Below are 22,722 nucleotides of genomic sequence, written 5' to 3'. Positions count from 1 at the left end.
TCTACTCTTTTGAGCATTTCAAATATGTCTTCATGAGTATCAGTTGGTTCATAAAGAGCTGCTTATAAGCAAGCAAGACTGCAGGAGGCAGGTGTGCTGGTAGAGTCACATACAGAAGTCAGGAAAGTGGTCCAAGTTTTGTGAGCCAAGATGGAATAAGCTCTTGCTGAGGAGAAAAAGTTAACCATGCCACATTCTCACTCCCAAAAGATCCAGTTCTCCTTCTTGACTCTTGTCTCCATTTCTCACTTATGAGTACTGCAGAGGGAGGGAAGGAAATTGAAAGAGAACAATCAACCCAAACTAGGCAGAGGTGTCAAAATGGCACAGGAAACTAGTAATGGCAGGTGAAAAGGATGCAATAAAAATGGCATAAAATCAACAGCCATCAAAAATAATTTGAATTAGGATGCTGTTTTTATTGTCTGGCAATAAAATCTGTGGAAGCTCAAATGTCATTAATGGTGATTTCATGACACATTTATGAATCTGAGTCTTGCTGGAATTTACAAATCAATCTTTCCCCCCTTCTATTAATGTTAAGGTGGTTACCATGAAAATCTGAAGACAAAAGATTTAATAAGGCAGTTGATAAGCGTTGTCATGAAACAAAGAAGAAAAGGCACTCAGTCTTAGTATGTACACAACTATAGGTGTATATTAAAATAAGCATTAAAAATACTAGTTTTCTGCATTACTATGGAAGATACCTTTCCCAAATGGTAAAAGACCAAAATTAAAGCAATGTATAATATATTTTTATTTCTCTTTAAAGCTATTTACAGGAAAGAAATAATTCTATCACAAGACCTGCAATATATGAACATGTTAAAGAAACACTGAATTTATATATTTACAAAGTTTGAAAGTGCTGGAACAGAACAGAAGGAATAAATGTTTCATTCAGCTTCCAAGCACAGTTAAATTTCCCTGATTATAGCCCATCTCCTGTAGAATCAAAACACAGGACATATCATATATCTGTACTCTCAAAAACAGTGTTATTCTATGCAGATGTGCAGATTGTGCACTAGGAGAGTGATGGAGATAGCGTAGAGGCCACATTTCATCCAATAACCTTTTCCCAAGGAAACCGCTTTTGTTTTATGGAAGTGAACGGTACTAAACTTAAATTGCCTGCCAAATAATTTAAGTTGTCCAAGTCAGCAGCAGAAGAGGTGTAGCAGCTGTCATATTTTTCAATGCCAAAAGCTCTTCCTCTCAATGAGTCATTACCAGTCACTTTTTGTTGTTGTTATCATTGTCAGTGAAGTCTCTATTAACCCTGCAGGTATGCTCAGTTCAACATTTGTGTCTTATTTCCCAGTTGGTTTATCATGATGCATTTCTGGGGTGTAGGTAAGCAGAACAATCATGACCCAGAGGTGAAGCAATGCCTGGCAAACAAGAACAGGGATTAGCAGAAAACAATATGAGCTTTAAGAAACCCAAGCACCCTAGTGCAAAATCTCAAAAGGATCCAGTCACAAGGAGAGCTCAGAACAAACAGGAGCTGCTCAGTCTGACCCAACACTGGGAAGGACCATGGGTTATGAATGGAACAAATGGTGTTTTCATATGGTGAAATTCCATGATGGAATTTGTCATATGCACAGTGGTATTTGTATCCCACTCTTTTTCCACCTATGCAAATATAGGGGCATTCCAGTTGATCTTCATATTCTGATTTTAGAGGAAGAGTGGAAAACCTTTGATCTTGCGGATAGTTTGGGTTTCAGTGACAAGAACTTCCAGATTATGTGGCTAATGATAAAGAATCTGTCCAAAACAACTGAACGACCAAAGCTTCTCACCCTTGTTTTAGAAACAATTATACTGAGGGGCAGTGGTTGATCCAAGGTCAATCCAATAGGCTTTAGGGCAGAATGAGTACTTGTTTGGCTCTCTCCAGCTGCCCAAAATTTGCCTACTTCATCATGCTGGATCTTTATTTGCCATGATGACCAGTTGGAGTCCCACATATAGACAGAGCTTTGTCTCAAAGCTGAAGATGAAAGCAAATGGGAACTTTCAATATATGAATTCTGATTTTTTAAAAATCTTTCACTGAATCAACAGGGCACAACTTTAAATTGGCCGTTACAAAAGGCCTGTTTGATTGCAAAGGAAAATGCAGTTCCTGACACATTATGAACAGACTTTCAAATACTACAGTGACCTTGTTCGAGTCTCCTGTGGGCAGTGACAATGGTTGCTGGAGAGATTATAGATTACATTGTAGAGAGGCTGATACCCCGCTGATGCCCTGCTGATGGACACCACAGATACTATCTGAGCTTGGATATTAGTCTAAAGATTTTACTGTTAAGTGGGAGTGGACTTGCTGGTTTGAATAATTTTTAACAGAAGGAGGAAATAACATGGTCTAGTTGATTTAACATTCACAGTTAGCAAGGTGTGGAGAGGAGAAATACAAGTGCCTAACTAAAGTGCTGTTCTGCCCCCTACAGTATTTCAAATACCATGTAGCCTAGAAAAATGGCAGCCTCAGACATTTCAAGAAAGGCATTTACATGGTCTGAGAGAGAAAGTCAGATGAATGTGTAAAGGGCTTGCCCCAAATGGGTGCTCCCCAGATGTGTATGACTATAATCCCCTATCACTTCTAGCCAACACAATAAAAGATTATGCTGTCTGGGTAAAGAAAGTTGTAATCCAACAGATTTGAAGGGCACAATTTTGGTAAAGGATACTTCTGTGACCTTCAGGCACAGTTTCCCTGATACATGGTATAGGTTTATTCTGGGACAGTCAAATAGGTGCATTCTTCATGGATCATCACAGCAACCACAAACTGACAGCAAATGAAGAAAAGTGGAAACACCCAATTTCTAAAGCTACCCTTAATATTTTTAGGATCATGAAAAAAGACCAAAATGTGCTCTTCTGGGTAAAGAAGACAACTGCAATCTTGTAACAAGTGTCACATCTTGGGGAGGCTCTTCAAAAGACTTCCAATGTGTTGCTATTATTGCATACCAAATAGGGGAAGTGTGAACTGGAATAAAACATAATCCATAAAATATATTACCTAAGGTCAGAGAGTACACTGCAGAGTTGGGAAAATACTCTTTTGGATATTAACTCCCAGGATCCCTCAGCTGTGTGGCCAATGGCAATAAATAAATAAATAAATAAATCACAACTTTCCCCAGCACTAGCACATTAGCCAGTACCACACAAATCATGAATGTAGTTCTTCATTCTGCAGAGAGATGATTAGTGGTAGGCACATCTCTCCAGGAATTTCTGCAACTTGGCATTTTGTATTTTGAAAAGCAGGTATCGTTCACCAGATAAGCTGGTTTGGGAACCACACAGGAAGAGAATAGGTGAGGGAAAGTCAGAAGTTATTTTCTGACACTAGGAAAATATAGATAAAATATGTAGGCACTAAAAATGAAAGGATACCAAAATAGGCACAAGTACAGGAAGACTTCTCCAGAGAGGCAATCAAAACATCACAGATCCCACCAGTTTTTTAGAACAAACTGTCAGATTGTGACTTTGATGGTTCTTCAGCTCTGGGATGCTTTTTACTATGGGCAACGTGCCAGAAGTCTGACCATGGTGGGAGGGTGGAGTGAGGTTTTGGAACAGGGTCTTCATTGAAACAGTTCCAGATAGTTCGCCAAAGTAATCTTCTCATAAACCACTATCTTCCAAGACTCTCACATGCTACTACATCTTTTGACCTGGAAGCACAGATGCTAAGTTCCTGTGCTACAACAACATAAGGACCTTATTTTGGAAACACTCCATCAGTCAACAGCAGTTGTAAAGTAAGCAGGACAATTACTAATGCTACTACTGGCACATTAGTACTCACAATTAAACATAACTTAAAGTAGTATAGAGCAAGCCATAGGACTTTAAGCTTTGTTATTACTGGAAATTTTTAATCAAATAGAAACTTGCACTAAAATACAAAACATATATTTTTAAATGTGACAATGATTTCAAAGTTATTCTAATCTCTCTTGTGCCGCATGATCACAAGAAGCAGGCTGCATAAGCTACTTACAAAGAATGAACTGCCAAAATTAATTATATCTCATATTTCTTGTATGTACCACTCAAAGCCTGTCAGATCAAGATTATGTATTATGTAAGAAAGACTAAAAATGCTGCCCTTTAAGTAGATTAAATAGACTCACCATATAAATGATAACAAATACCCTTGCAATGGGATATCGTCGTAGAAAGATTCCAAGTCGAATGCTGTTAAATACAATAGAAATATTAACAATACAAACATGTATTTCCTTGCTCAAATTTCTCTCTGACTCAACCATAAACTACTGCTAAATTCAACTTTTAAAAAATCTGCTAGGACAGTATAAATGATAATCCAAATAGCTGTGATTTCATTGGTATGAGTAGTACCTCCATCAATGGATATCACAAGCATTTCACGTGATCACTGTATTAATTGCTGCTATGACCAATTTGTCAGCCAGTATTCAACCTTACTGTAATGAGCCATCTCTGTACTTGGCTTGGCTAGTCCCCAGATGGCAGCCAATCAATGTACCACCAGGGCTGTATCTCAAGCCTTACCAGCTTGGCAGAACCTGCCAAGGCCTGCAGACTTCTAACCAAGCCTTTGAAAACACATGGTCATCTCCATGCCAAAATGAAATGGCAGAAAAGAACTTTGTGGAGGATTAGTATGCCAGGGAAAGTAAAACCCATTCAAATCAAATTCCATTCTTCTTTCCTCTTTAAATTCGTACAGCAATATAATGCCACTAAGGCTGCATCTATACTACACCAACAATCCAGTCTGACACCATGTTAACTGCCATGGCTCAATGCTATAGAATTCTTTGTGAGATATTTAGCTTTCTCTGGTGTCACAACAAACTACTGTACAGTTCCTAGAATTTCATAGCATTGACTGTTTAACTAGCACCAAACTGGATTATTTTTGCAGTTCGGATGCAGACTAAGTGGCAAATGTGCCTCGGTGGACTGTGAACTGTATCTGAGATGTCTCCCGTCTTCTGAAGTCTGCTCTAGAAGCTGGGGGCACAGGACTTGCAACAACATGGAAACACAGAAGGGTGGGTTTTTTGCAAAAATTAAGAACCCTCCCACCACACACATACACCCTTTCTACTCATGGAAGTCTCCAATGAAACAAAGAGCTTCCCATCAGCAGACAGGACACAACTGCATAGAACACTATGGGTGAGAAAGGGTAGGTGAGAGATGGAGAAGACTTTGTCCCCCAAATCTTTTGTATTTCAACTCCAAGAATCCCACGTAAGCATGGCCAATGGAAAGAGACCATGGGAGCTGTATTCTAAAACTTCTGGATAGTTATAGCATCTCCATTCCTCATGTAGGTATCTGAAGACCACATTCAGGGCACTGCAAATCATTTTAGAGTTGAACTTAGCTCCTCAGATGGATGGTGGAAACAGATTTAAATGCACTACATTCCGTGTGCTAAAGGTGATAGATGATTCACATATCTGATTTTCCACCCTTTATAAATAAAAACGTTAGAAATAACAAAAAGCAGATACTTTTTCAAAGTCTTAATATAACAAAGCATATAGAGAAATGGCCTCTTTGACAAAATCAGCAACTGACTAAAGAAAGTAAGGCAGGTGAAGACAGCATCTTGACAGCAACAGTGCTGAAAGCTGCACTGCTTACTTCTAAGATGACCAGATTCTGTATTCATGTATATCATTAATGGACAAACATTAGCCCTTCAGAGGTCTGCAACTACAAATGTTAAAACCCTTTGCCATGCTGCCTAGAATTTGTGGAAGTTGGAAGTCCAAAACATTTCACCAGCTAAGCTCTCCCCACCCCCAATTTACCCCCTTTTAAAAAATTATTTTTATATTGTCAATTAATTCAGATAGTAGGATAAAAGAAAATGGCAAAATTGTGTTATTTCCTCACCTAAACCGGTCTATACTGCTGGCAGCTCTACGGACTTTGCCATACATTCCTGCTACATTCACATCGAGATCACTAAAAAGGACAGGAACGTTTCGCATACGAGTGCCTAGATCAAAAATAATGAGAAAACAATAACATGTGTATTTCTTTTTTATCCATACCTCCTACAGTTCAGTTTCACTGAATACACCAGGTTAAGACAGAGAAAAAAGGATCTTCCTATCTGTTCCCCCCTCCCCAAACATTATGCCTACTTTCAGTCACCTTTATCATATTTGCCTCTTATTTGACCCTTTTTAAGGAAATAAAAGGCCCAAACATGATTAATTTTCCTTGTACAAGAGTTGCTCTACTCTCTCGTTCAACTGATTAAATATAAATACAGTGGGCCCTTGACATCTGCTGGAGTTTGGTTCCAGGAGCTGCCATGGATGAAAAAAAATTCATGGATGCTCAAGTCCCATTAAATACAATGACATAATAAAATGGTGCCCCTTATATAAAATGGCAAAGTCTAGGTTTGCTTTTTTGAATGTATATTTCTTTCAATATTTTCAAGCCATGGATGGCTGAATCTGTGAATAGAGAATCCATGGATAAGGAGGGCCAACCGTAAATTGATTAAATAAATGCAGTCTTATCTACTGGCTTGCCATCTGAGGATTTGAGCTTCCACAGATGGCAAGCCCTTTGTTTGTAATGGAATTGTGTGCTTGTGGCCACACCAGCGGCCACGTGCACACACCGCCATAAAAAAACAATGGGATTTAATGTCCCATGTTTTCTGTTATCTGCAGGGGTGGGTGGGTCTCTGAATGGATCCCCCGTAAAGGGGACAACTGTATAAATAAATATCACCCCTTTCTGTATATGTTTCTACTCCTTGCAATGTCACCGGTCAAAAAAAGGCTGGGCTAGAACCTAGCTGAAGATTGTAAGATACTGTAATAACTGAACTGATTATAACCAAAACTTCAACCCAAAACATATTTACTTGGCAGGTAAACCCCACTGGAGACAGGGGGACTTATGTCTGTTTGTTGCACTTCATTTTAAAGTACAGTGATGAGATTTTTCTGGATTCTTTTATTCAACAATTACTTTTTGTTGATTCTGTCAGACAATCTGTTTCTCTTGAGCTTTGAGTGGTGCACAAATCCAGATGATGGGATTCAAACTGTTAATGGTGATATTAATATCTGCACCTTCCTCTGACCAGCCCAGAGTTTACCTTCACTGCTTTCAATTCCTGCCATGTTAATGGAGGGACCATTTGTTGAAGGACCTTGGACAGTTTTCATCTGCTGCTCCAGTCGCTCTAGCTGGTAGACTAAGGAGTTCTTCTCTGTGCTGAGATTCTCCAGCATGGTCTGCTTCTGAATTAGCGTTTCTGTCAGCTGGTGCAGCCGATTTTCCAACTCCGATTGGCTGCTGCTGCTCAATGTTTTGTTTGTCAGCTGAAGAACAAGAAAGAATAAAAAGACTGTGGGAGTAGTGATGACAGCTTGCATCCTGTTAGCGAACTGCAATGACATAAGTCAGACTTATGCCACTGTAACTTACTTGTATTGTTGTTGCTTACACTTGGGTTCTATTCCCATGATTCAATTACCAAAATCTCATCAAAACTCACCTTGTAAATAGTGCAGCCATGGCCCGACATGGCAATTTCTATGCTATAAAGAGTAGGATATGCATATTCTTCTTAATACATTACAGGGTCATCAGCAAACAGACTGAAAGGATCCCCAGAGGTCTCAATATATGCCTCGCCAAGCTAGCTGGTGGATTCTAGCCCAAAGTAATATTTTCAAGTTCAAGGTCTTGGAAGTGACCTCAGGCAAGAGAACCCAGTCAAACACATTCCTCTCCACTGCACAACTTGTGCTAAAAGGAGGTCTGGGAAGAGGAGGCAAGAAAAGCCAACCCTCAAATAATAAACCCACTGAGAATAATTGAAACCATGGGGTATACAGTCCGTGTATATTTTGCACTAGCAAGTTATCTTGTGAGATCATAGACAAACGAACACAAAATTAAGAAATTTTGCTTTGGCTCTTTCTGTAATCATGTAAGAAGTCTAAACATGATGGCACAAATGCTAACAAATGGTTGGTAGCTATGAAGCAAAAATGAAATAGTTAACTCTTTACCTGGTTTCTCAGTTTCTGAATCTCCTCCTCCCTGTCTGATATTCGACTCTGGAGAGTATTCTTTGTCCGGTACAGTTCTTCTTCAGTATACCGAAGCTCCTAGGAAAATAATAATAATAATAATAATAATAATAATAATAATAATAATAATAGGTTTTATTTATATACCGCCCAATCTCTGAGAATCCGAGCGGTTTAAAAATAATTGTTTCCAGCATTATTTCAGAGAACATTACTGCAACCATGTCCCATTGATTTTGATGCCAACGCTATGTAATGATATTGCCAACACTGTATCCAAGCCTAGAGAAAGAGCGGGTGATTGTGTTACAAGCTGGGGCCAGTCCCAACACTGTTTCTTTAAAAATGCAAAAACTTGAATGTTCACATCTAGATGTTCCTCAGCTCTATTTCTTTGCACTCCTTTTATGTATCTAAAATCACAGGACAGATTAGATGTGTTATCCTGCATCAGCAAAAGCACTGCTAAGTCAGTGGTTCCCAACCTTCCTAATGCCGCAACCCTTTAATCCGTTCCAGGGGAAGGCGTGATCGATGCATCATATCTATCTCGCCTTCCTGTCCCCCTCCCAACCTGAAGGACCTGAGGGTCGCTCCAACCGTGCCACAAACCCTGTCGCTGCTCTTGTGCAATGCTAGGTCTGTCAACAACAAGACCCACATCCTCCAGGATCTACTGGAGGACTCTAAGTGTGACCTGGCTTGCATTACCGAGACCTGGCTGGGGCCTGAAGGGGATGCTGTGTGGGCTCAGGCCCTGCCTGCTGGGTTCTCGGTGAAGGACCAGCTCAGGTTAGGTGGGCAGGGTGTGTGTGTGTGTGGCCTTGATACATAGGAACACCGTGTCCCTCACCAGGAACCACATCTGACAGACCTCCTATATCGAGTGTATTTACCTGACCCTAAAGGCTAGGGACAGTCTAGGGATTCTGTTAGTGTATCGGCCACCCCGTGCATTAGCGGACTCCCTTAACGAGCTGACACAGCTGGTCGCTGAACTGATGTTGGAGACGCCCAGGCTTCTTGTCCTGGGCGACTTCAACATCTCCCTCACGGCCAGCTATGTTCCATCCGGTGCGGCTCGGGAATTCTTGGAGACCATGGCGGCCATGGGCCTGTCCCAGCTGATACAGGGTCCTACGCATTGCGCGGGTAATACTCTCGATTTGGTCTTCTGTTCGGATGCGGAAAATCCGTGGGTGGAAATAGCTAATGTTTCCCCCCTGCCATGGACGGATCATTTTCTGGTAGAGGTGAAAATCAAGGCCTCTACCCAGATCCCCCCCGGGGGTGGTGGACCTACTAGGATGGTCCACCCTTGAAGGCTGATGGAACCTGAGAGGTTCCAGGAAGCCTTAGAGGGGCTCACGGTTGGTAATGACGGCGACTCTGTTGATGCCCTCACCGGTATTTGGAATACCGGTCTTTCTAGGGCTATACACAGTATCGCTCCCAAGCGCCCTCTCAGGCCTGCTTCTAAACGTAAGCCCTGGTATACGGAAGATCTCCGGGTGAGGAAGCGGGTTCTGCGACGGCTAGAGTACCGTTGGCGGAAACACCTTCGCTTAGATGACAAGGCTCTCCTAGACCAACTGTTAAAGGACTACGGAGAGGCAATACGAGCAACAAAGAATTCGTTCTATGGTGCTCGTATTGCGTTCGCGGAGTCGCGTCCGGCAGAGTTGTTCAGGGTGGTCAGGGAGTTAACTCAACTCCCTCCCGCCCTGAACCAGATCCTTGAACCTTCTAAGGCCTGTTGTGACTTGTTCAATGACTTTTTCGCGGATAAAACCTCTCGTATAAGCGAAGGTCTGAACGCCGACATTTCAGCAGAACCTAGGGTAGAAGTGTCCAGAGCCTCCGTGGACTATGTTAAACTGGATCAGTTTGAGTTGGTGAGTACCGAGGATGTGGACAAGATCCTTGGAAGTGTTCGGAAAACAACCTGCTCTCTTGATCCCTGTCCCTCGTGGTTAGCGGCCCAGGGGGGACCGGCGGTAACATTATTGTTACGCTGGATAGTTAATACATCTCTGAGGGATGGGCAATTTCCATCTCAATTGAAATTGGCCATTGTAAAACCTATTTTAAAAAAGACCTCCCTCGACCCCCTGGTACATAATAATTATCGGCCTGTTTCGCTGCTTCCATTTTTGGGTAAGGTGATCGAGAGGGCGGTTGCGATCCAGCTTCAGGCGGTCTTGGATGAAACAGATTATCTAGACCCATTTCAAACTGGCTTCCGGGCGGCTTACGGGGTTGAGACGGCCATGGTCGCCTTGGTCGATGATCTCCGTCTGAGCATCGACAGGGGAAGCGTGTCCCTGTTGGTGCTCTTGATACCAGCGGCTTTCGATACCATAGACCATGGTATCCTTCTGGGATGCCTGGCAGAGGTGGGGATCGGGGGCACTGCGCTCCAGTGGTTCCGCTCCTACCTCTCCGAGAGGTCCCAGATGTTGCAGCTGGGAGACGTGTGCTCTGACGAGAGGCCCCTTAAAACCGGGGTCCCTCAAGGAGCCATTCTGTCTCCCATGCTATTTTACATTTACATGAAACCGCTGGGAGAGATCATCCGGAGACATGGGGCGCGGGGTTATCAGTACGCTGATGACACCCAAATTATTTTCTCTATGTCTCCAACTGATGCAGTGACCGGGGATGGCGTCTCTCCTCTCGTGGCCTGTCTAGAGTCAGTAATGGGCTGGATGAGGGAAAACCGACTCAAATTGAATCCAGAGAAAACGGAGGTACTAGTGATAGGTTCTCCTGGTCCAGGAATGGCGGTGGTTCCACCTGTCCTGAACGGGGTCACGCTCCCTGTGAAGGACTCCGTGCGCAGTCTGGGGGTGCTTCTTGACTCGTCGCTTCACCTGACAGCTCAGGTGAATGCGACGGTCAAGAGCACCTGTTATCAGCTTCGGCTTATTCGCCAGCTGCGCCCATACCTGGCCCAGAGGGACCTAGAAACTGTTGTACATGCTCTGGTAACTTTGAGACTGGATTTCTGCAATGTACTCTACATGGGGCAACCCTTATACCAAACTCGGAAGCTGCAAATGGTGCAGAACATGGCAGCCCGGCTGGTCACTGGTGCTCCCAGGACCAGCCATATAACACCGGTTTTGAAAGACCTCCATTGGCTGCCCATTCGCTTCCGAGCTCAATATAAGGCGTTGGTAATTACCTATAAAGCCCTAAATGGCTTGGGCCCAGGATACCTAAAGGACCGCTTCTCCCCATATATTCCGCCTCGCACCCTCAGAACGTCTGGGCAGCAATTACTAAAGGTGCCTGGGGCTAGGCTAGCCTCCACCACACGGAGGACATTCTCCATGGCTGCCCCAGCCCTTTGGAACACTCTGCCCACCGAGCTCCGCTCGTCCACCACCCTGGCCCAATTCAGGAAGGACTTGAAAACCTTCCTGTTCCAACAGGCATTCCCCGAATAAAATCCTGTGGGCCTCCTTCCTCTTCCGTGGCCAAGAGGTTGGGCTATGGGGCTTTTTGCTTGTTTTTATATGATTGTTGTATATGTATTTTTAATATTTTTTGTCTTTGATTGTATTTTAACCTCTGCTGTAAGCCGCCCTGATTATAAGAAGGGCGGGATATAAATAAAAATTTTATTATTATTATTATTAATCCAGTTCCTCATATTGTGGTGACCCAAACCCATGAAATTATTTTCGTTGATACTTCGTAACTGTAATTAAATACAGTGGTGCCTCGGGTTACGAAAATAATTCGTTCCGCGGCCGCTTTCGTAACCCGAAAAGCCTTCGTAAGCCGAAAACCCATAGGCGCTAATGGGGAAAAAAGCCGCGGCTCTGCCGCGGCTCCATTTAAAATAGCGCCGGAGTTTTTTCGTAACCCGAAAAAACTTTCGTAACCCGAAACAATAAATCCCTATGGGATTTTTTCGTATCCTGAAAAATTCGTAACCTGGGTATTTCGTATCCCGAGGTACCACTGTAGGTGTTTTACCAATGGTCTTAGGCGACCCCCATGAAAGGGTCATTCGACCCCCAAAGGGGTCCCAACCCACAGGTTGGGAACCACTGTGCTAAGGCAAAGCCACCTTTGGCTGCAACCATGGAAAGAAATAAACCACTCACTTCTTCAGAAGCTACTGAAGTAGACCTTTCCTTGGAAGCTAAAAACAAAGTATCCAAAACTGAGAAGGTATTGCAGATGACTAAGATCTTAGATCGAAAGTGGACAACTGCATGGGAGCTAGAGGTTAATTTCTCTCCCACAGACCTCCCTATAAGCCTCACCCCTATTCCCAGGAAGCCCAAATACTTGTTTTACTTTGCAGTCCCTCTCAAAATGGTGACAGGAAGTGACAACATATGCAGTAAAGGTTCTGGAGCAAACACAGCAATTAAAGAAGTTGTAAGTCAGAAAGGTTTTGACTGGTTTTGAAAGCTAATTAGGATCAGCTCTAGTTAATACTTGGCTGGGAGACTACCAATGAATATCAGAGGAAAGGACAGCCATAACAACCTCTGAGTATTCCTTGTCTAAGAAAACACTATGAAATTCAAGACAAGCAACTTGAAGACACATAATCAAACACACACGCGCACACACACACACACACACAGAGAGAGAGAGAGAGAGAGAGAGAGAGAGAGAGAGAGAGAGAGGAGAACAGCTAACTAGATGACTGAGAACCATACAAAAAAAATCTGAGGACAAGAACATCCTTTCACCTGGATACCCCAGTAACTGAGGTCTTGACTAGTAGCCAGTAGATGGCCAAGTGCTCACGAGCTGTGTATTTGTATACAATCCCTGACAAGATACACACACACAGGTTCATAATATGGGTAGGTTCCTAGCCTTTTCTGCTTTAACAGAAAATTTAGTACCAGAGGCAGAATAACATGGAAAGAACAGGAATAGATTCCTATACCACCAAAAAAAAAAAAAAAAAAAAAAAAAAAGATTAATTCAACATGTTTCAGCAATTTTTTAAATTAAAAACTAATAAATAGGTACCAATGAAATGAAACAATCAGGTTAGGTGAACATACTGAACCTTTTAGAGACCAACTGAAGGCTTCTTCCAAAATGCATCCAGGGATGACTCTCACTTTTCTTATTCTTTTCATTTTGCTGAACCAACAGACATATCTTGGGGCAATGCTAGATTTTGAAATATACAACCTTCACAGAGAGCAGGCAAAGCTTGAGAGTGTTCTCACTTCTAAATCACATACAATAACCCCAGAGAACAAACTGATTTTATTCTGGGATGGGGCAATGTGCTTGTTGGTGTAATCTTTGACGTAAGAGACTCAGCTCCTATGAAAAAGGTTCCTGTTCTTGGAAGTCTCTTGTTCAAATCACCACATAGCCTTTGCCTTACTCATTTTAAGCTGAGATCACTGAAGCCTGAAACTCTACTTTCCTGAAATCTCTCTCAGATTCCCAGTTTTGATTTTAGATACAAAATCTAATTACTTTTATTTTCTTGGCTAACATTCCAGTTCTGTCTGAAAATTAACAATGAGCTTTGGTTAGTCTTCAAAGAAATAACCGTGTTAGTCTGGAAAATCAGTATGCAAAGGGATCTTATAGCATATTTGAGACTAACTGAAAGAAACAAGCTGATAGCATGTGCTTTTATAGACTGGAGCCTACTTCCTCAGATATATAGAGGATCCAAGGACATGGTTAGTCTGTCATCCTCCCCTTTTCACCATTTCAAACAGAATTACTATGTTTTTCGACTCCTCTTCTGGAAAGTTTGGCAAGACTTTCTCATGCTTATCTCCATTTAGAAGGGAGCATTTTTTTTTCTCCATAGCTGTCCTTTAACTGGCCTTGGGAAAGATCTTTACTCGAGGACCTTCACACTAGGCTCTTCCTGTGTCAATGCAGGCTATCCTGACCCATAAAGTGATTGCTACTCAAAGTGGTGGCCTGTGTACAAGTACTGGTCCATGAGCCACTGGCTCCCTAGCAAGTTTCCAGAAAATTATAGTTAATGCACTGAAATATAGTAATGGTCCCAGAACACTGGGGAGGGCAACTGCTGGTCCCCTATATCAGATAATTTGAAAGTCATGGCTCTACACTGCTCTGCCTTTCTCAGGCATGGTGGTGCATTTATTTCTATATCAGTAATTACATTAGATTCAATTGGCAGTCCAGTAAGATTCTGTATGAGGAATGGAAGTAGAGACACCATCTTGTTCATTGACTCATGCAGCAAAACGTCTTGGGCTAGTCCTGATGTTATCTGAGGTTTCACCAAAAATGGAAATCCTTTTTTTTCAGATTTCAGATTCATTGTCAAATGAGTGAAACCAGCAATAGCTGCTGTAGTGACCTGGGCCTCTGCGACCTGGCAGATGGGATTCTGTGTCCTGATTAGCATCACAGCCAAATATGAACAGATGTCCAGTGGCATGAAAAGGTTCATTTGTATCAGTGACTTTGGCCCTGTACAGATGGGCCATAAAGCACGTCCTGGCAACGTACTAGGGTTGCCTCGGGGCATTGCTTATATATGCCCCGCAACCCTAGTACGTTGCCAGGACGTCAAAATGGCAGTGTCCTGTCTACATGGGCACCGCCATTTTGACATAACGGCCGTGGCGCGTCCAAACGGCGCAGTGCAGCCATTACGTCCTGGTGCCCTTTCAGCGGCGATGGAAGGAGCTCCGAAATGGAGCTCCTTTCATGCCATGTATCGCTGGCGCAGCCTTTACATGGCTGTGCCAGCGATACAAAAGAGAAAGGGGCCGAGCAGCCCCTTTCTCTCTTTCCCCGCTGCTGTTTTGCCGCTTCCCTGAGGCCTGGAAAAGCGGCAGATCGGGGCCTCCGGGGCTGCCGCTGTGACAGCTCAGGCCCCAATCCGTCAGGGCAAGGGGCGGTCTGTATCCCGCCTTTGTTGGATTTTTTTGTATTTGTTTTGCAGTATGAGGTTGGAAAAGATATGAAAGCTGAGGACAGATTAAGAGAGTAAATTTTTATCTGTTGCTAATTTGTTTGCACAGTTCTCATGAGGGAGATGGGAGACACTTACACTTGATTTTCTTTATTTGCTTCTGCATGATATAACCCTTGGGAGCCCATCTTCCATCAGACTCTGCCTTGGAGGGGAGTACGCCCGAACCCAGCCCCCCATATATCCAGCAATGGGGACTTTAATTTTGATTGCCAGAAAGTGATAGTCTGTGAAGCACTTGTTTGGGGGGCACAGTTCTGCTATCTGTAAGATGTGCTGCACGCCATCATTGAAAGTGCTTCATCTGCTACCTGATTTAACACCAACATAGCTTATGCTATAGGCCAATGCTTCTCAACCTTTGGTCCTCCAGATATCTGGACTTCAGCTCCCATAATTCCTGGCTGTTGGCCAAGATGGCTAGGGCTTCTGGGATCTGAAGTCCAAAACAACTGGGGGACCAAAGTTTGGGAACCATTGCTATATAGGCTATAGAAACTTATGCCACAGCAATAATGTGTCTCTGTGTTTGGCACCAAAAGAACTCATGGGGACACCTGGCACTCCATCCATTCTGGAACAATGCAGTAGCAAAACAGGGAGGAAGACTCTGATAAATTAAGGCAGACAATTATGTGCCAAAACAAACCCATTTGAATGGACAGGCTTGGGTGTACTTAATAGTATTTCCATCTGAGAGCAAAAGGACAAGCTGAAAATAGACCATCCGTCAAGAGCAAAGCTGTAACAGAACACCACCATATGGCTTCGTAACAACATTTACGTATAATAAATATTATGCAACTATATCTGTAGAAGAAACGTGGATCATTTGCCTTTTCATTAGTTCATTCTGCCACTATCTAATTAATATGGACTTTTTGGAGGGACAGGTAATCCTACAAGATAAACTAGTTCTCATCAGGTAAAGCAAATTGAGCGTCTTTCCTCCCATGGCTTTGTCTTTCATCTCGCAACAACTATTCATGATAGAACAAAAAAAGTCTGCAAGGTACGGGAAAAACAATCTCCCATCAAGGATTGGTTGGATAGATTACAGTTTTAAAAAGAGGATTGTTCAGTGACCTTGGCAAGGGTTCATGCAGTGTGTGTGAAATGTACCACTATTTTCACTTCATGTATGAACACTAGGCCTACAATGACAGTTGCTGTAGTTGCTTACTCATAGAATTATTACAAATTATAATTTAACAGGATTTATAGTTGAAAGACAGAGCCTTCATTACTTTAGTAATTCTCTCTTTAGCACTATGATTCCACTTTAACTGCCATAGCTGCATCATTTGTACTCCAGATGATGCCTGACTAGCACAGAATATAATGAGATTACAACTTCTTTTGTCTTGGAAACTACGGTTCTATTAACACAGGCTAAAATATTATTTTCTGCAACATCACACTACTGGATCATGTTCCAGTTTTTGATCAACAATAATTCCAAGGTGAAGTCGAAGGCTTTCATGGCCAGCATCCATAGTTTTTTGTGGGTTTTTCGGGCTATATGGCCATGTTCTAGAAGAGTTTCTTCCTGACGTTTTGCCAGCATCTGTGGCTGGCCTCTTCAGAGACAGAATAAACTCTAAAAACTCTCTCTCTCTCTCTCTCTCTGTGTGTGTGTGTGTGTGTGTGTGTGTGTGTGTGTGTGTGTAAAATTACTGGATTTAGAAGAGTTGGTGAAAACAGAGGAACACAGAAGATTCTCAGCATTGGCTAGGGTCAAGTGTACTCCAGAATACACCAAATGGAATTAACATCACAGTCAGTCCTGTAATTCCCCAGCAATGCATGGCAGGGGTTTGGACTGGATGGCCCTTGTGGTCTCTTCCAACTCTACAATTCTATGACTATATGATTCCATAATACCATTGTGGTAATTATCCAGTAAAACCAAGTTATATGAGGCAGAAAGCATGACAGCTGTGAAAAAAGCTTTCCTTTTCCTTTTTCTCTCTTCCTGCAGGACCCATTGTTCTCTTCACGTTTGTTAAGCTGCTATGATTTTCCACAGTTAAGAGAGAATGCAGAGAGCTACAGTGCTGGGATATCCAAAAACTGAAGGGAATGTATCAGCCAGTGTGTTTGTGTTGTGGTTTGAGTTTTAGACTATGACCAGAGAGCAGGGTTCAAATCCACACTTGGCCATGGAAACCCACTGGGTGACCTTGACCAAGTCACACTCTCTAGGACTCAGATGAAGCCGTTGGGAAACAAATCTTGCCAAGAAAACCCCACAATAGGTTTAGCTTAGGGTTGCCATAAGTCAGGAATGACTTGAAGGCATGTCGTAACAAAAACACAGACTCACCCCAGTCAGTGAGCAATAAACTCATACTAACAGATCCTCTATAATGAGTGAAGAATAATAATCTCTCCAAAGCTTACCTGTTTCTGTCTCTCTAGTTCAGCTTCTACTTCCTGTTTGGCTGTTTTATGGCCTGCAATTTGTTCCTGCAAATCTTGAATCTGTTCCCTTGTGGACTCAGCTTCACTCATTTGCTGGGCTTCCATATCCTACAAATAACAACATGTTACTATTTATGTCCTTTCATGTACAGCAACCCTTTCAACAAAGCAAGTAGCTTTTTTAAATATGATCATGGTCCCATGTTTCCAAGTCAAATCCTGACCTCACATGAAAGGACTTTCTGCTCCTCTGGTACCTGAACACAGCCTAATTGTGTCTGATAGGGCCCATACAGACAAGGTAAAATCAAGCTACTTTGGGTCACTTTGGAGGTATGCTGTTTAAATGATGTATGCATACTAAGAGTTCAGAAGCCATGCCAAAGCCATGCTCCACTCCTAAGGACTGGAGCATGGCTTTGGTGCAGCTTCCGGACCCTTAGGATGCATGCATCATTTAAACAGCGTATCTCCAAAGTGACCCGAAGCAGCTTTATTTTGGCCTGTCTGTTTGGGGCCATAATTACAGTATGTTCTATGCAACATTGTATGCTGTCCTTCTTCAAAAAGTGGCCTGTGCCAAAGCAGTACGCCTGTGAATAGCTTCAGATATTTCAAAGAAATGCTGGTAAATATGTGCTGTCAATTGTGCCCTTGGCTGTCAATGATTCCTTGTAACATCCTAGAGGAAATTTGCCTGGGGAACTGTAGGAGTTATATGGCTGGCCCTATCATTAGGCAGAATGAGGCAGCTGACAGAGAGACTGTGAGCTGGCTGTTCCTCCTGAGCCCTCCAGCCATTTTCTTCTGTTGAAAGAAAGATCTGCATTTCATGCAGCCTGACTTACATCTTTCAGTTGCAGTGGAGGACACTGACCATCATAAGTTGACAAAGAGTCAACAGTAGTTTTTGTGGGGTTTTGGGGCTTTCGAGTCAACTGCCAGTCCAGTAGGATTCCAGAAGTGAAAAGCAATGCTGCCATCTTAATATTGGCCTCATACACTAAGATATCTTGAACCATACCTCTCCATATAAGTACCACTCTGGATATTTCAAACAAGAGTCACAGAGCGGATATCACTGCCTAATGACTTTTGTTTTGTAATATCCCAACTTCTATCTTTTCCTTTGCTGCTGCAATTCCTTTGCTCTGTCAGTAGTTACTGGTAATCAGAACTATTGTCAGGGGTTACACGTGCACCTTGCCTGCTGTAATACATTAGAAATTGGTGTAATGGTTATTATACAATAGAAAATGGCTTTGCTGAGACATTATGATCTCAGATATAGGTGCTGAGATAGTAATGGAAGGGAGGCAAACTTGAGTCAAGATGTTCAAGATCATTTCCAGAGCCCTCCCCCCCTTCCAACTGTCATCTTCTGGCCTGGGAGGGAATGAAAGGACAGGCCCAACGCCATTGGGCCCGGCCTCGATTAAGAAAAAGAGCCCTCTCTCCAGTCCATCTGCCTTGGTCCAGGCCTCAGAGAGAGAGAAGAACTGCTGGACCTGATCCCCTCCCTCCCTCACCATTCCCTTCTCCTTTTGTGTCGTGTCTTATTAGGTTGTAAGCCTGAGGGCAGGGAACTGTCTATTATCCCCTCTGTTGTAAGCCACCTGGATTCCCTGTGATTGGGCGGCATATAAATAAATCCTATTATTATTAATATTATTTCCATGGGAGAATCTAGCTGAAATAATTATGAAGGTGCAGTGTGGGAATGAGAGGGACTAAATGTGTTTATAAAATGTAGCCAATAACAACTGAGACTACCCTGAATTTTAACTACTAAAGCCTGGATTTCTGAACTCGGTATCCTGCCAGTACTAACAATTATTTGCTTATAAAACAGAACACACACTCACGCCTATGAAAATATGGCAACTGGAATGAAGACAGCAAGGGCAAACGCACGGAGGACACATTAAAGGATATATTGGGTTAGACCAGAGACTATTCTGTTACTAAAGTGGCAACAAAATGGCTGTGGAAAACATACATGCATGCAGAGGACAGCATCCTCTCACTTGTTTTCCCTAACAATCTGTATTCCAAAGTATACTATTTTCACCACTGGAATTAATATACCCTCATCATGACTAGTAGCCATTCATAGCCTTATGGTATCTGGTCAAGTGTGGGAATAGACCCAATTTAACTAACAGGAAGGTAACACAGAAAAAGGTAGTGTAGACTTGAAGCTTCCTTATCATATTTTCATCCAAGAGATAAGGGAGAGTACTTATATCCTGTTTTTATCTTCACAAAGCTCTGAGTTATGTGAAGATGAACACATCTAAATAGTCATGGGGCACCATGTTAATTGAAAAATTTGAATCCAAGTTTTTCTGGCACTCTAAGCACAACAACCGCATCAACCCACCCTTTCTGTTCCAATGCTGTTTTAGTCAATTAAGCAAAGTACCAGGGAGTGAAACCTGGTTTAGTACCCTCTTTTCAACTATGACAATAAATTGACAGCTATTTGTTCATAATTCATTACTGGCAGAGCACAGTACCTGTAGTTCTGTTCTGAGCTGATGCATTTGTGTTCGTAACTTTTGCATCTCCTCCTTCTGCATGTCCCGCTCATGCCTCAGCTCTTCCAACTCCATGATGCTTGCTGTTTGGCTATCCAGTCCTTCAATCCCAGAACCTTCTTTCAGACTGTTTATCAACTTTTCTTTAGACTGAAGTTTAAAGACATAGGTCAATGAAGTGGCATAATAAATCATCAGTGTCTATGTTTGATTATATTCACTTAGCATGTAAGTATGCCCAAGGGCTCATTTTAAACTTAGTAACACCTTGGTTGCAAGGACCTAATGGTGCCAGCAGACCACCATTGTTTGCAACCCAAGAGACAGATAACCTTGGTACATGGACTTCAACCATAAACCACAGACTGACACAGCAGCAGGGATCCTATAGCCATCTACAGTTTTTTGGACTACAACCGCTCCTTTTGCTCCTCACCACTAGTCATGATGGCTGGTGCTGGTGGAATCCAACATCTGAATGGTCAGAAGAACCTCACTCCAGGCTCCAACAAAATTCTGTGATCTAAAGTACTCCCAGTTTGGGATTCCAGCTACTCTATTCCAAACTGATTCCCAAAATAGTCAGTAAACCCATTAAGCATGTCTTATTCTCACTAGATTATTCTGATGAGAAGAGCTGTTCCCAGAGTTATTTTCTCTTTTTAAATTCTTCCCTCAATCCAGTAACACCTCTTCTCTTATGCATGGATAAACCTTTCAGTATAATGTTACAGGCACAAAGAGAACTCAGATCACATACATGTGTTTTCTGATAAGACTTGGATTAGTGTGTGTGCATTTACAGAGACCAGCTTTACCTGGAGAATACGTGTAGCTTTTTGTTTGTAGTCAACCAGTTCTTGCTTAGTAGACTCCAGATTGGCTTTGGCTATATTAGCTTGTTGCTGAAATTCATCTGCTTTCCGCTTTTCTTCCCCAAATTTTCTCTCAGCTGCAGTTACTGCTTCGGCCAAATTCTGACGTTCAGCTTCCATTTTGCTGAGGCGCACAGCAAATTCATTCTGTACAGTAAAGTTTGATTGGTGTTATTACAAACAAACAAACAAACAAACAAAAAACCATCCCAATAGAGAGAGAGAGAGGACCACAATGACTATCTGGGGGCCAAAGGAAGAAGAAGAAGAAGCTGCTGGTGCTACTTGGACCTCTGCCTTCCTAGTGGGACTCCTCTCTCTTCAGGACTGAGGCCCTGACTCAATATATTTGTACTAGGTACAGAGGGTGAAGTCCTGGCTTTTAGCTGGTTTATTATCTGTTTTGACTGTCTCTGTTCTTATTATCTGCCTGTCCATTTAGTGGACTGTCTTTTAATAGCTACTGGCCTGTCGGCCTAACAGAGGAAAGATGTGCTTTTTAGAGGAGAAAAGGGAGACACAGGCGGGTTATAGACTGCCCATTTGGGGCGGGCTGCACCCGCCTCTTTCCCCGGTGTATCGGGGCCTCAGCTGCCAGAACGGCAGCCGCTGAGGCCCCGATCCGCCGCTTTTCAGGCTGCGGGGAAGTGGCAAAACGCCGCTTCCCCGCAGCCTAAAAAGGGGTGTCCTTGGGGCTTCAAGCCCCAAGGACACCCCGCGGCAGCGGGGAGAAGGAGAAAGGGGCCACTTGGCCCCTTTCTCCCTTGCTTCGCTGGGCGCAGCCGTCTGAAGGCTGCGCCCAGCGAGGCAAAGCAGCGCCACAAACCAAGAAGGAGCTCCGAAACGGAGCTCCTTCCTGGTCCGCGGAAAGGGCGCACTAAGCGCCCTGGCGCAGACCGACAACGTCACGTCTGCGCCACCCCGTACAGAGGCAGCGCGGTTGTGACGTCATCATGGCGGCCCCCATGTGGAAGGGGGGCCGCCATTTTGTACGGACTCAGTCTGTACTAGGGTTAGGGGGGTGCGGAAGCACCACACCTTCCTAACCCTAGTACGGACTGACTCCGTACTTTAATGGTGGTGTGTAACCCGCCACAGTTTCAGGGAGCAGCCATTGGAGTCATACAAGGCAGAGAGAGAGAGAGATGGAGGGGGAAGACAATTAAAATATCAAGAAAGAGAAAAAGTCATGGAGAGATCTAAATAGATACACAGTGTCCCAAAGATTAAGAGAAAATTACTATAAAGTATACTTTTGTTGGTACATAACCCCAGAGAAAATACCCAAAATCTATAGGAACAAAAGTAATCTGTGCTGGAAGTGCGGGAAAGAGCCAGGATCTTTTTACCATTGTTGGTGATCGTGCAAGAAGGTGGAAAAATACTGGGATATGATAAACAAAACAATGTGCTAAATGCTAGGTGTTGTAATACAAAAACAACCTACTAAACATGATAGATGACAATTTAGAGAAAGAATATGATAAAACACTTATGGCAAGATTAACCTTAGCTCAAAAATGGAAATCTGTAGAGGTCCCAAACAAAGAGGATTGGCTAAAGAAACTTTACAAAGTTAAAGAAATGGACAAATTAACACTATTTTGAAGAGGGGAAGCAATAGATAAAGTAAATAATGATTGGAGGAAAGTAACAGAGCACTTGGAAAAATATGGGAGATATAATGAGGCAATGGTTTTATTTCTATATCTGGTCACTTTAATTAATGCATAATTGATTTAATAATCTACCTGATACTATTGGGAAACTCAATTGAAAAACTGTCAGAGAAAGAGGGATTT

At 42.8% G+C, this 22,722-nt stretch overlaps 1 protein-coding gene across 1 annotated transcript in view; it reads right to left on the bottom strand.

Annotated features, from left to right (window-relative positions):
- Positions 1-398: 398 nt before the first annotated feature.
- GOLGA5 (golgin A5) overlaps positions 399-22,722 on the bottom strand; it is a 39,963-nt gene continuing 17,639 nt past the window's right edge. The window contains exons 6-13 of the mRNA XM_042445041.1: positions 20,864-21,067; positions 20,025-20,195; positions 17,485-17,613; positions 8,097-8,195; positions 7,175-7,400; positions 5,944-6,049; positions 4,179-4,242; positions 399-1,397 (exon numbers count right to left, since the gene is read on the bottom strand). Coding sequence (XP_042300975.1) covers positions 1,317-1,397; positions 4,179-4,242; positions 5,944-6,049; positions 7,175-7,400; positions 8,097-8,195; positions 17,485-17,613; positions 20,025-20,195; positions 20,864-21,067 — 1,080 coding nt within the window. The 3' untranslated portion in view covers positions 399-1,316. The remainder of the gene's footprint in view (positions 1,398-4,178; positions 4,243-5,943; positions 6,050-7,174; positions 7,401-8,096; positions 8,196-17,484; positions 17,614-20,024; positions 20,196-20,863; positions 21,068-22,722) is intronic.

Source organism: Sceloporus undulatus, chromosome 1 (genome assembly GCF_019175285.1).
Source record: "Sceloporus undulatus isolate JIND9_A2432 ecotype Alabama chromosome 1, SceUnd_v1.1, whole genome shotgun sequence".
Lineage (NCBI taxonomy): Eukaryota > Metazoa > Chordata > Lepidosauria > Squamata > Phrynosomatidae > Sceloporus > Sceloporus undulatus.
Note: the sequence above shows the minus strand (reverse complement) of the source record. Positions and strands in the feature narration are given on the sequence as shown.